Source organism: Zingiber officinale, chromosome 10B (assembly GCF_018446385.1).
Source record: "Zingiber officinale cultivar Zhangliang chromosome 10B, Zo_v1.1, whole genome shotgun sequence".
Taxonomy (NCBI): domain Eukaryota; kingdom Viridiplantae; phylum Streptophyta; class Magnoliopsida; order Zingiberales; family Zingiberaceae; genus Zingiber; species Zingiber officinale.
This window is the reverse complement of record NC_056005.1, coordinates 7,594,907-7,609,465: the sequence shown is the minus strand read 5'-3', so window position 1 is coordinate 7,609,465 and position 14,559 is coordinate 7,594,907. Positions and strand designations below refer to the sequence as shown.

Below are 14,559 nucleotides of genomic sequence, written 5' to 3'. Positions count from 1 at the left end.
GCCAATCTATTAGTTCCTTTATTCCAATTAGTAGGAGGGATTTTAACAAAATAAATATTTGATCTTAAAAATAGAATTTTTTTTTTTTAATTCAAGTTTCTAACTCTACGAACCAATAATCCTAAAAGATAAATCGGGAAGCGCTCGTGAAGCCTTATCTAAGTGGTCAACGTTCTTAGAGTTATCATTCCACTAGCAAAAAATTCTTACAGTACATCGTAGCTGAGATTCGATCCTTAGATGTCTGATTAACCACTTAAAGGGTCTAATCATTGCACTAGGGTTGAGCAGTCAATCTGTCAAACTGACCAACCCGCTCATACCAACACAAACTGAACCGAAAAAAAAAACCGTCGGATATAGGGTCGGATGTAGGGTTCTGATATTGTATTATCTGATCTAGTAGGGTCGGATAGTTTTTTACCCCAATAATCGAACTAACCCGATTTGCAATCACCCCTATTTGTAGCATTTACTGTCGATAAGCTGTTACACATTGTAGCAACTATTACCAATTAGTTGCTACAACATGTAATGAATAATGTCTATTATCATTTTAAAATATTTTATTTTCTTGTTGTATTTATATTTATATTTTATATTTTATTGAATATGAAGTTGGATATTCAAATAATCGACAAACCGCGGATATAAGACCAGATGTAGGATCTTAATATTGCATTATCTGATTAGTAGAGTCGAATAATTTTTTATCTCAATAATTGAACCAACTCGATCCAGGATCACCTTTGCACTGCACCATTATCCAGAGGATGAGACCCTTCTTAATTTCAAGCATATATTTCATAATTTTGTTCAGTTATCAATGACTCAATATTAGGGTTTAACTAAGTGGATCAAATCAAGTAAGGGTTCATCCCTGATAAAGTTGAAAAAAAATATCCTCTATGATTTGATCATTTTTTTTATTTACCGATGGTCGTGGGACGTCAGGATCAGCATAGACTTTTTTACCAACTCTGTTAAAATCAAAGGACCCTCAGGGCATAGCTAAAATGATAACCACGATATAAAATTGTCAAATCATGCGAGGTTCAAATCCCGACAAAACTATATGTTCATACCCTCCTGTGGAAATCATTTATAGTTTATGCTGGTTTCTACTGCCCGTGCTGTTGTTGCCTGCTTCAGTTCATCAGATCGCCGGAAGAACTTTTCTCAATGGAGTCGAGTTCAACAAATATTACTCTCTTGTTTTTAATGGTTAATTTTGCATGTTCTCCCCATTCTGTAAGTTGTTATTGCAGTTGTTTTGCATGTTGCCTGCTCCATGCAACAGACTTTCATGGTTTACAAACTTATTGCTTAATTACTCATTGAAAACTTGATGTTAAATAAGTAGAGAGGATTATAAGGGTTTGTATATCACTCTAGTGCATAAACAAAATGACAAGAATATATTAAATAACAAAAATCCTGACTCATTCACGACCAAAGAAAAAAAACAAAATATATATATAGTGCAAAAACTAATAATACAATCAAAAAGGGTCTTGTCACTGGCTAATTCATCCACAACTTCAGCACCCTGTCCTTCCCACCAGATGCAACCTTTTCACCATCTGGGCTCCAATCCACCGAGAACACCTAGCGAAGTAGATGGCAAACTTCAATGGATGGAAGTGGAGCTTATGTTCATAGAATTCAATATGATTTTTGCATACAATACCTCATCAGCATGACCTGGAAGGTCTTGTTTCAGTTTGTGTGTCCTAATATCCCATACCTGATTCATAAACCATGGATGAGATAGTAGGGGTGATACCAAGTGAGAATGATTTCAACCAAATAACCACAAGGTAAGAAAATAATTCACATGCTAGTAGCTACAAGAAAAAACAGAAACAAAAAGATGAAGATCTAAACTGAAATTACAAAATTGTTCAGATTGATCACTTACCTTTAATGTCGAGTCCTTGCTTCCGCTGAGTAGAAGTCTGCTGTCGGCAGACCAGCTACAAAAAAACAAATTTGTGTTGCATTAAAGAAGACGACAAGAATTACAGATTTAAAGAAAGAAAACCTGATTTGGTACACGGGGCCGACGTGTCCACGGAAGGAAGCAATAAATTTCCCAGTAATACCATTCCATAGCTTGACAGATTTGTCAAAGGAAGCACTAGCCAACCACTGTCCATCTGGAGAAAAGTACACATGATTTACAAGCTGCATCAAAAGCATTAGTTAGTCACAGTTCAAGGAACCCAAGTGGAAGTTTTTTTAGTAGGAAGTTGAGAAAAAATTAAAAATATTCAGCCAATTCACAATTAGAGATTCAAAATTTAAGAGCAGTATAAAATGTTATTAAGACTTTATAATGAACTAGGGAATGAATAATACTTGTTTAATAACTTAGATAATATGCTACAAAATTTAAAAGAATACTAGAAATCTCTAACGGAATTAACGATATACATAAAATAAAAACATGTTTTGCACATCACCTGTTGATGACCAGTTAGGCGGGCTTTTGGATGCTTACTCGATGCAGGCTCCCATAGAAACATGGTGAAATCATCAGAACCTGAAACCAGCCTCTCGGAAGCATTGCCTTTCATCTTGTTGTATCTTGCAAGAGCTGCCTAAGTACACAAAGAAGACGATTTTTAAATTAATTATTACTTTATTAGAAGAATAACAATGCAACAACTAGAGCTATATTTCACAGTATCATATTCAAAACTCATCAACTGAGCTCAAGACATACAAATATACAATCCAAATCTACTTATACTGAGTAAGTTCATCATTTGAATCATATTTTGGTAATGGAGTTTTACTTCTGAGTTGGCCAACTCAGCCAGTGCAAGAAAGCCCAAGTTATCAAGTCAAGAATGTGGAAATGTGTGTTTGGCATTGGCAAATGTCATCACCATCTTGCCCATGCTTGCTGCCATGGTTACTGATATTTGGTTGTCAAAATCATTTGGCACATTTGTCTACAGGCCTCTTGTAGTTGTAGCCTACTAGCTACAAAATAATATTTATATTTGTAAGTTGTAGCTAGTAACTACATCAATTAAATATTTTAGTAAAACACCAAAGCAATTCACATATATCCATACATATATGAATCTTCATTAATCGCATATTTAATATCAAGTACAATTAATTAGCACATCATAAATATCCTAATGCACAATTTGATATTAAGTACAACTAATTCCATATCATAAATATTCTGACATATCTTTTGATATTAAGTACAACTAATTAGCATATCATAAATATTTAACACGTGACATCTTTTTGTGCTACTTTCTTTGTTCCCAGGTAGCAAATTCCCTTTAACAGGTATATATTCCATATTCAGGTTCCCTTTTAATACAGATTCTCGATGTCAAAGGACTAATCTAATTGGATGTGACATGGATTGTTTTATCTCAATGCTCTTAATCAGTAGCCTGCAGAACAACACTCAATAATGCTACTCATTATCCTAAATCAGCTTTTTGCGTTGTACAGTCAAACTATCAAAGGTTTAGTAGGAAGTAAACACAGATATAGAAAGTAGCAGTACTGAAGATGCCTAAGTCTATAAGCCAGGGGAACACAAACCACTTCCCGCACAGACATGCATTCTGTGACATAAAGTAGTCTGATAAGGCTGATTAACAAGAAGCATATTGTATGAATTGATAAAGTTGATTAATATGTATTACTATATTTTATATTACATTAATTGTTTAAGATTTTTTATATGAAATCATAGATTGCTTTTGTTAATTAATTTGATAAGCTAAATGTAAAGTTTTTCTACATGGGTTTTTAGGTTGATTAATTTTTAGTTTCAACTGATGTAAACATATATTTTGTTATTCATAATGTTTCGTATAATTGTTAATATAATTAAATATAAGCATTTCCTGCATTCATGTCTATATGTCATATATGCATTGAGCAGTGACCCATTCAAAGATCACCTATAAACACTTCTAAAGATCTTGGAAATAAATACAAAATGTCATCTTAGAACGAATATAAAAAAGGAAGCCATATTTAGAAGAGAAATAATATAGTACCTCTTTCATTTCTGCAGGGGATGAATATGCTTTTCTGGTGTGATCAAATGCTCCTGTGCGGAGAACATATTCAGTACTCAGAGCAAGCGAATTAACCCAATGGCCATGTCCCTGTAATCCACCAATGCATAAAAAGCGAATTAATAATATTCATCAGAAAATCTCTTATAACTTTAACTGTCATGAGTTTTCCAATACCTTTATGTAATTAATCATTCACAAGTTCTGCTAGCTGTTTACTAGAATAATAATTCAAACATTCAAAATCTATAGACCGTTTCAGACATAAGAAGCTTTGTCCCAATTTGTAATAGCAGGTGAATTCCATGCATGTTAGATAGCATCAACCAATCAACTTTTTCTGCAGCATTTTCTTTATTGTGTATTACTAATAGTACATCTGTTTCAGAAAAAGCAACAAAACATGTTCATTGTCTTTGCCCGGCAAGGGGTTCAATCCAGTTCATTTGTAATATTTATCCAAACACTATGTGATAAACTAATAGCACAGTTCAAGTGTACAACTCACTGTTGATTGCTTCATATATAGAATCATGTGTGTGTGAGATGCCACTTTACCCAATTCTTAATCTAGCAAGACATAACCTGCTTATTTATTAGTAAATCTTACTAGTAGCAGAGAGGATTGTTCTCTAATGCTCTAAGAATCTAAACTAGCCAGGTAAATTGTTGCTTTTTCTTATTACCAGCTCGATAGTTCTACGTCATCCTGGTTGGAACTCACCTAAGTAATCAGCTGACCTATCAACATTTGCTAACATTCAATAACCTTTCTTACTCTGCAGAGCTGACCCATCCAATTGTATTTCATCAAATTCCCCTCTACTCTATAGCAGGCTAGGCTATGTTCTCTTCCATGAGAATATACTAAATGGCTATACACTTTTTATTTTGCATCGTTGAATCAAATATATTCCACTTGTTAACAATTCATGCAGATAATATCAACTAGAAAACTAAAAGTCCATCTAGAACTGAAGCACGACTTATCCTAAAGGATCATCAAGAAGACAAAAGGTACAATGAACATGAAATTCCAACCTAAACCATAATATAAGTATGAATAGCAGGATTGCTAATAAAATGACTGTACTGAAGCACATGTAAGAAATTCAATCATAAAAAATCATGGCATAATGCACGAATTGAGGAAAACAGACTTCTATAGACATGAGAAAAATTGTTTGTGAATCCCGAGTGAAAAACAAATTGCCAGGACTAGCGTGAGTTGGATTTGCCAACCATTCTTTGGCAGATTAAATTTTGCATAACACATGACAGCACTTCATAAGTTGAAGAAATCAATCAGTTTGAATGTTAAATATTCAAGAGACAGACACTGTCCATCAATTGAGAAAAAGAAACAAATCAATGCATGAAAGAGAGTTGTATTAATGTGATTTGAAAGTGAAATAACAAGGATTATTATTTTGATGATACAGCTATATTGCCAGTGCTCATTTGAATTGGTTTTGTCAACACATTATGCAATCCATTTCACTTAATACAAATTACCAGATTCAATCAGTTGAACCAACACATCAGACAGCTTCAGTTAAGGATAGTTGAATTTAAACTTAAGTATTCAGACAAACAAGAAAATGGAAATAATGACAATACAGATCAGAAACTCAGCTAAAGGATTTGTGAAGTAATCTGTTTTCTTTTTAATGCCATTACACAAAATCAGTCCCTTCGATGGTCTATGCCAAGTTAAAGGCAAAAAAAAATAAAAAAATGATACAAGGATTAAAAGCCATACAACAAACCATTATTAGCAGGTGATTAGAATAAGAAAACAAAAAAGGAATAGCACAAACTATATGCATGAACTTTTGTGATGTCATATAGACAATCTCAAGTTAAAGAGGCAAGTGAATGGCTTCTTAAGCCCTTAAAAAGATAATTGCCTGTATATATTCAAGTGTTGATTAAAATTTAGCACATGGAAACTAAAATCCACAAAATTGGTTAGAGCATAGCAATATGACATCCCTTTCGATGAAGAAATATCAAGCATGTATTATGCATAATAGGAGTATCATTTGAATACGCATGCACAACAAATTCAAGTGTCAATTTAGATTAAACACATGGAAACCAAAAGCCATGAAATTGGTTAAAGCATAGTAATATGGCATTCCTTTTGAAGAAGAAATACCAAACATGTGATCATGCATTGTAAATGTATCATTTTTATATGGTTAACATGTTTCAATCAAAAACATCATGATCAAGAAGAAATGAGCTAATAAAACTTTGAACGGAAGAAACAAACAAGATCATATGGTACCTTTAGTTCACGGATCAATTTTCCCTGGGTTGTTTCCCAAACTTTAATTGTACAATCCTGAGAACTGCATATAAAAGTTGCAACTGAGTTCTTTACAAATTTTTTTATTCCTTACAACACATGTACATTATAGTCAAGATTGTGTCATGTTATTCTATCTGCTTCTAATAGTTCCCAGACTGGAAAGGTTGGGTCGCATGAATTTTGCTAAAATGCAAGTCCTTTTACATTATGCAATGATAGCCTAAAATTGACAGATGGCCTAAGCAAGAAGATGGCAAGACTAGGTAAACTGTTCACATGTATAGCAAGAAGGAATATAACCAGCAATTACCATTCAAGAATAATTTCAGCTGCATACCATTTTACATTGAGACAACCTAAAATCATGCAGTTCAATCCAAACCCAAATTTTACATGAGATGTCAAATTCATAACCCCAACTAACTCTTCTCTCGTTTGACTAATTGATCTTTCACAAAAATAAAAAACCATACTTCCATTAAACTATCCCATAGAAAATGCAAAATGTCATTGCACTCCCTGTTGGATTAGCACTGGCACATGTTTTCCTGGCTATGGAAAATGATAAAAATTGACAAATCAAAATATACAATTTTGTATAAGTTAAATGACTGTGTGAGTAGTGTTTCAATTTTATAAATATCAAAAAAATCTAAGATGTCATTTGATGAAGGGAAGAAAGATAGGGGGAGCGATTTCCTATGTTTTTTAATTAAAAGGAGAGGAAAGAAGAAATGGAGAAAATGACAAGTTTAGGCCTTTAAATTTGGCATTCCCAAGACATGCAAGGTTAAACTAGTCTTTTCAACATTTTTTCCACTTTCATAGCTCTTTAACGGTTCAACCCACTTTTAGAAAAAACCAAAAGTGGAGAAAAAAGAACAAAATTATTTCTTTCTTTTCCCTTACTTTTTGTTCTAGCACCCAAATAGACAATGGAAATGATTTCTTTCACTCCTCACTTCCCTCTATTTGGGCTCTCTTCCTCTTAAGTAGAAACTGGAAGACAGTGGAAGACCTAAATAATGCTCTTTCTAAAATGCCCTTGAATGCAACAAAGATCATTTTGATATCTTCAAGGACCTCTGCTGCATGGATAAGAACAAAAAGATGGTCGATTCTAATACTTGGACTATTCATCTATCCATCCATTCCTGACACCAAACATTGACACTCCGAATTGACACTCGATGCCTCTATTGGTCATGTATAATTTTTTTTAGAAATAGCAACATTGACACTCCAAATTGACATTCAATGCCTCGATTGGTCATGTATAATTTTTTTTAGAAATAGCAATGTGGTACAATTAGATTCACTCCAATGTAATCTACTCATACCAAATTCAATTTCAGGTCATACGCTGAGGAGGCCCACATGGCCAGCCCTACAGCCATCTGTAGAGAGGTAAATCAGGAACCGAACAAGCCACCACATAAGAGGTTATTTTCGCTAACTTCGCAAGGAATCAACCCTTGTACTCATACCAAATTCAAGAAACATAGATGGTTGATCTTAAGGTGAACAATTTCCTTCTTAGCATGCTAACTGATGATTTGTGTCTAAGTATCTTAATAATACCACCAAATCCTGCAGCGAGCAGGATGTCGAGGCATATAGGGCAATCATTTCCAATTTAGGGGTCGTGAGAACCTACTTAATTCTAGGGATTGGAGAGAGAAAAGTATTTCCATAGGCATTAAGGATCAATAAATAAAGAATGTGTGTTTTTCCTACATTGACTTGAGAATTTCTATTTGTATTTAAGAACACAGATTTCTCACAAGGGTTGGCTAGATATGATTGTGGAGTGGTAGTTGGGTTCCATATGGCATATGTCCCAACACCATCAAGAAGATTAATGCGTATACTCTTTTATTACATGTCCAAAAAAAAGCGCATAAGTACTTGTTCTTTGTTTTACCTTCATGTAAGTAGAAATCATACACAATATATAAAATGTGTGATGTGACACTACATTATTATATAGACAGAAAACAATTAGTTGCATTATGCCATGGATAGTTTGTATCATAGATAATAAATCTTAACATGATGAGTGAGACACTAGAAATGTATCATTCTTAGTAAATTTCAAAACTTGATATTGATTGCATAGGTGATTTCTCCTATGCCACTTTTGACAATTGTGCTAATGAGAATTGTATTGTGTTGATAGTCTGGACGCCTTGTTATGATAAGACATACATCAAAAAAAATAAAAATCATACTTGTTATTTTTTAAGTTTGTATCAGCACAACATAATACCAATCTACCACTACAGCCAGGGACAAAAGTTGGCATGGCATTCATGAAATGATACCATAACCTTGCCCTGAGGTATATAAATTTTTTTTCTTCTATTTTCTACTTGCCTCCATCTCCAATTCATCATTGATACCATGTGTTGGCACTGAACATTTGTTTGAAAAGTGTAGGTGAAAAATAAAAAACTAGTCATAAGAAAATAAAGGAGCATAAAGACTGGCTTAGACCAAGTCGACTGCAATGCAAACCAACTGTGCAGTTTGTGCAGTAGAGTTAATAGATCTAGTTTCTAAAATTTATAAGAAAAAGAATAAATACGAAATTACAAAATAAAAAGGCAAAAATAACATACCCAGTATATATCATCCCATCGCCGCCCCACTTGACACAAGTAACTGCCAAAGTGTGACCGGAAAGACAAATCACACATTTTCTTAAAGAGATATCCCAAACACGTGCATCACCATCCTTACTAGAACTAACAAATCTGCGACAAGGAGCTTGCAAGTGCACAGGTTCCCAAGAAATTCCAGTAATCCATTTCTTATGACCCTGCCATAAGAAACCAAATATACAATGCTATAATACTCAATACATGATGGCATATCAACCTACAAATATCCAAAATATGATTAATAGTACTGAATGCATATAGACAAAGAAACATAGAAAGAACTTACAGTCCCGGTGTGAAAGAATTGCACAAAGAAAAAGGCAATATCACAATTTGAAAATGGGTGACATGATAGAGATTTTAGTGTAGTTTAAGAGGAGTACAACAATGTGCTAGGAACAAATTAAATATCACAAGTGAAATTTTGTATGAACAAAAATAAACTGTTAATGCAATAAAGCTTAAACATAAAAAATTGCAGTGGGATGAAATTTTCCAGCTTAATCAATAATCTCTTTGAGTTCAATCAAGATAGATAAAACTATAAAAGGCTAACCAAAGTTTTTGTCAAGACAATCTTGCATCAACCAGGGTTGATTAATTAATGATATCTTCTTAAAATAAACTTACAACCCCCTTTATTTGCTTCATGAGATGATTGATGATAAAAGAAAAGAAAAATTTTCCCAGAATGATACAAGGTGAAAAAATGAAGAAAAGTATAACTTGTGGAGCAAAGGATAACCTAATCAACTTTATGATCATGTTGTATGGGCCAAGATGAACATGAACCAATTGGCCTTGGTGTATATCAATCAGTACTTGGCAAGAATAGATAAACAGGCATGATAAAGCAATGCCAAAACAAGGATAAATCCAAGAAAATTAAAGCGCTATATCAGTTGGTGAGTAATCGGCAATCTCAATGTTATGGTAATATTTAAGGTAGTTAAAATAACAAGTGAACATGAAAAAACACCAACAGTATGACCAGACCACTTGCATTAAATTAGCACACTATCATGCCATAAAGTTCATCTTATTTAACCAGTATCATGCCAAAAAGTTTATCTTATTTAAGCATTCATAACCAACAATCCTTCAATTATCAAAACATAAGATTGACCAAATATTTATGAAAAAATGGAAAATTTTAAATCAAGTGGAGCTACACCCACATGCAGAAAAAAGGTGCTGATGTAAGAATAGATGTAAATTGACCAAGAAAAGAAGTCACCGGTTGAGAAAGAAGAGACTTCTAATCCATCAGTGTGAAATTGATAATCCTACTAAAAAATAGTTGGTAACATGAATAGCAGTTTTCATTTAATGGCTATTTTTATCTAAACATATTAATTTACTTGGTTAGCTTAATATTATAAATTTAAATAGGTACTGCCCACTTATCTATGTACTATACAAAATCAATTCAGTGCAGAATATACAAAACCAATTCATTGCTTCATAAATTGCATAACCTTTTTTTTTTTTTGGTTATTTTCCATAAATTAATTGCATGAACTTCTGACAAAATACTTGCATCGGGTAAAGTAACCACCAGGACCTATAATCCAGCATACAAAGTACATAACATAGTCCATTTTATAGCAAATATAATTGACAATATTTTACAAAGATGGATTCTTAATGATATAAAACTTCTGTCAACAGATTAACCTTTCAGTATGTAGACAATATCATGCATATGTATATAACCATAAACTTATGTATTTGGAAATGCTAAGGAAAGGATGGACAAGAGCATAGGAATGGAGAATAGTCCAACATATTTTCAATGTTTGTATCTCTGTGCGTGAAGATAGAATACAGAAGGCATACCTTCTGGTTAATGTATTTAGCTCCAGTCAAAAAACATGAATTTAGGAAAGAAAAAAAAAAGGAATTTTCTGAACTTAGCAAAAATGTGGGGGTTAAGGATTATACGGACTTACGAGAAATGGACTGCCCGATTGCTTCCCAGTTTGTGGGTCCCAGCTAAGAATTTCGCCAGCCTTGCTACCACTCACAAGATGTTGACCATCTGGTGACCATGAAATACAAAGGACCCAATTCTTATGACCTACAATAGTGTAACAAGATTGTGTTACTAATTTTCAAATAAAAATTAAAGGTTCTCAGGTTCCAAATAAATGTAGTCAATGAACACCTCCATTCAATTATTTATGCAACCAACTTACAAATCAAGATTTAAAAGAAGATAATAGTCAAACAAAATAAAGATAGACAACCACAATTGTCATCTTCATTTATGCAGAAGGGCACCTAAGATAATTGGACACTATTCCCTGTTTTGAATATATTCTTTCATAACAAATGCTTATGGCTTGAAATCCAAAAGGACATTGTACAAAATTAAACCATGATACAATCAATGTTACAAGATGTTCTAGGTTCTGTCCATGGTTAAGGACTTTCTGTTTCAGACACAAATAGAAGGATGCAAGCAGCATAGCTATATTAACTTCCTTTGGTAAAAAATTTTCATAGTTGCATTATGTACATCAGATGAGGAAAAACATAAACTAAGATGTCTCCCATCAAATATTAACCTGAGCAGGTGAACATAGGGGTCTGAGTACCAAGATCCCACAATCTTACAGTTGTATCACCCGAACCACTCGCCAAGTGCCGTCCATCAGGGCTGAATGAAACAGATAGCACAGCTTCTGTATGACCTGGATCAAATAACACGAATAAAGTTCAAGGTGTATGCAAGATAAGATTAAAATAAAGGTAAGTTCTTAAGCAATTTCTTGTAACAAATAATTATGTCAAATAACAGCATTTTGACATGTCATAGGCACTATGGTTGACCTTTGTTAATGAAAGCATTCAAAATACGAGCATGATAGACTTAGCCAAGAGAAATTTGAGTATAAAATATTAATCAGCTGTATCTAAATATTCAGCATACTATGAAAAATCAATGAATCAGGTAGAAAGAAAATGAGGATGGAAATTCAGATGGTAAACAAGCAATTGATTCCTGCCTATATCGCATGATTGCACAGTAGTAAATGAGATATGATCATCCTTTTTTATGGAGGTCTTCATTGAACACTGTTCAATTTTTCAGGATTGGTCAAACAACAATCAGAGCCTTACCTGGAGAAACCTTCAGATAATTCAAAAAAGGAGAATAACTTCCCTTAGTTGTTAAACCAACAGATCAGGACACCAATAAGGTTTCACTAGTCCCGAGTGATCACTCCTCCAAGTTCCCAATGAGAATCTCCTTAAAAAAGTGTTTCTAACGAGGACATCTAATGTATCCAAAAAGGATTGTTGTTTAATTTTTAACCATAAAATGACAAGTCAGTCACAAAAATTTGGGATTGGTTATATGGACCTTATTCATCAAAAAGATCATATTAGTATAACCTTAATTCCAGAAAACTATACATAATCTGCAAGCAATCATTAGAAATCTGATAGAGAGAAAAAACATGATTTTTAGTATTACTTGAACACTAATCCCATTTGCACCACAGCTTTCCGAAATTTGTTAAAGATTGCTAACAAACCAGCTATAGTTGCAGAGCACCGATTGACTGGCCGGATTCTAAATAAAGCTTGAGGTTGGTAAACTATTCGTAGTACCTTCTCCACAGAAACTGCATGGTGATTAGTGATTCCATGTTAGATTTTAGCAAGAAAGTAATTTTTTAATGGAAATATTGACTGTAAATTGTTCAAAAGAGAATGGTGAACATATTTACAAAGACGAAGATGTTGGGATACCTTTGTTCTTCTGCAGGTAAGAACTGAGTTGAACAACAAGCTCTTGGTCTGATATGTAAAATGCGTAAGGCATCTTTTCCACCTAATGAATAAAAAACACAGTGAGTGAGTTTCCATGTCAGAGAATAGTTGAATAGGTTTCAAAACACGATTATGTGACCAATGGAGAAAATCAACCAACAAATCCAAAATGAAAATAACTACGGTTGCATCTAAATCGAAGGTTGCTGCATTTTCAACATACATTATTTAGAAGTTTGTTGACTATTTCCTGGAGTTGTGGTGGACCAACATTTTGAGGAAGATAAAGTGGAGCACCAAGAGGCTCTCCTTCAGGGTCAGTCAGAAGGCACATTACACTATTATTGTTGCTTACTTCTCTCTCAACATCCATCACCTCCATCTCTTAATAAAATCAGTAGCAAAAGATTGTAACCTGGCAAAAGAAAGAAATCATTATCTCTTAAAATTCAATTACAATGAAAGAAACTTGATAGGTTTTTTTTCCAAGTAAAGAGAAAATTATGCTTTATTTTGGATGACACAAAACCAGATTGAACGATTAAAACTCGAACAAATTTGGATGCAACAGTTAAACTCCATGAAACCATTCAATGTTCCACGAGTGTTTCTCCAGATTTGAATACCAAACCAACCATGGTTTGTCGGAACGGACGTTCCGGTGCCGTTCCAATTTTCCGGTACATAACGTCGGTTGCTGTGGGACGGCATTCTTGGGCGTTATAACGGCAAAAACAGTTGGAACGGAACGGAACGGATCGGAAATGATTACCTCCGGATGAATCGGACAACGACAGCGCGAGGAGAAGAAGAAAAAGGCGGCGGCGGCGGCGGCAGCGGCGGCGGTTTAGGGTTTAGGCGTGAGAGAAGACGGACGATTCTAGTAGAAACTTAGCACTTAGATTTTGATAAATAAAATTCATTTTCTAAAATATAATAAAAATTCACATTAAAATATAATAAAAATTCATTTTAAATTTTAAAAAAATCTAAAAAAGTCTATATAACCATATAAATTTTTTTCTTATTAACTATTAATTATATGATTATTATTATTTTAAATAAATTTAATTTAATTAAATTAATTTTAATTATTATCATCCTCTATATATATATATAATGTTTTAATAGTTTGTGTATTACTTTTATCATACCACTTGTCAAGTTACACATCATGGCTTCGATTACGAAGGAAGGAAGAACCAAGACCAAAAAAAACCAATGATTGAAAAGGTGAAGTAAAGAATTATCCCACAGTGAACGAAGGACGCCGATGGGACTTGAAGTAGGGTAACGGGTTTTAAGTTTTTAGTTTTTATATTTGGGATAATCCTAACCACTTAGGAGAGGTCAGAGACGTTTATTTCATAGGATTAAGGGTGAGGAATGGTAATAAAAATAAGTAATTATTATTGTTAATGTTTAAATTATAAGAATCAAAATATAAATGAGGAAATAAATTTTTATAATTGTGCAATTACTCATTCTCTACCTCTTCAATTATTTATTATTTTATTCTCAGTAACCAAAATTTTTCTTAATACTAAAAATACCCTTAATATAATATTTCCCATCACATCCCTCCTCTCCTCTATTTGCAGCCCGCTTTTGAATGACACTGAAGACCGCCCTAAGATCATTCTTGAGCGTCGCCATCTCGTCGGGATTCAAAGCATCCCTTCTTGCCCAAACCTGAACTCCTCCTCCACCTTCTCAATTTTTTAGCATCAAG

The 14,559-nt window shown here is 33.5% G+C and overlaps 1 protein-coding gene across 1 annotated transcript; it reads right to left on the bottom strand.

Annotated features, from left to right (window-relative positions):
• Window positions 1-1,399: 1,399 nt before the first annotated feature.
• On the bottom strand, window positions 1,400-13,737 carry LOC122030023 (notchless protein homolog). The gene is made up of 14 exons (XM_042589175.1): window positions 13,600-13,737; window positions 13,051-13,242; window positions 12,807-12,888; window positions 12,590-12,679; window positions 11,615-11,740; window positions 10,997-11,124; window positions 9,003-9,202; window positions 6,358-6,421; window positions 4,044-4,154; window positions 2,466-2,603; window positions 2,045-2,187; window positions 1,922-1,976; window positions 1,691-1,747; window positions 1,400-1,608 (listed from the first exon to the last, which is right to left on the bottom strand). The coding sequence occupies exons 2-14, from the start codon at window positions 13,207-13,209 to the stop codon at window positions 1,525-1,527; spliced, it is 1,437 nt and encodes a 478-aa protein (XP_042445109.1). The 5' UTR covers window positions 13,210-13,242; window positions 13,600-13,737; the 3' UTR covers window positions 1,400-1,524.
• Window positions 13,738-14,559: the final 822 nt, after the last annotated feature.

Coding starts and splice junctions, on each gene's coding strand:
- LOC122030023 (XM_042589175.1), bottom strand. CDS start 13,209: ATGGAGGTGATGGATGTTGAGAGAGAAGTAAGCAACAATAATAGTGTA. Junction 12,680..12,806: donor TTACCTGCAGAAGAACAAAG/GTATCCCAACAT, acceptor ATCACCATGCAG/TTTCTGTGGAGAAGGTACTA. Junction 6,422..9,002: donor GATGGGATGATATATACTGG/GTATGTTATTTT, acceptor TTTTATATGCAG/TTCTCAGGATTGTACAATTA.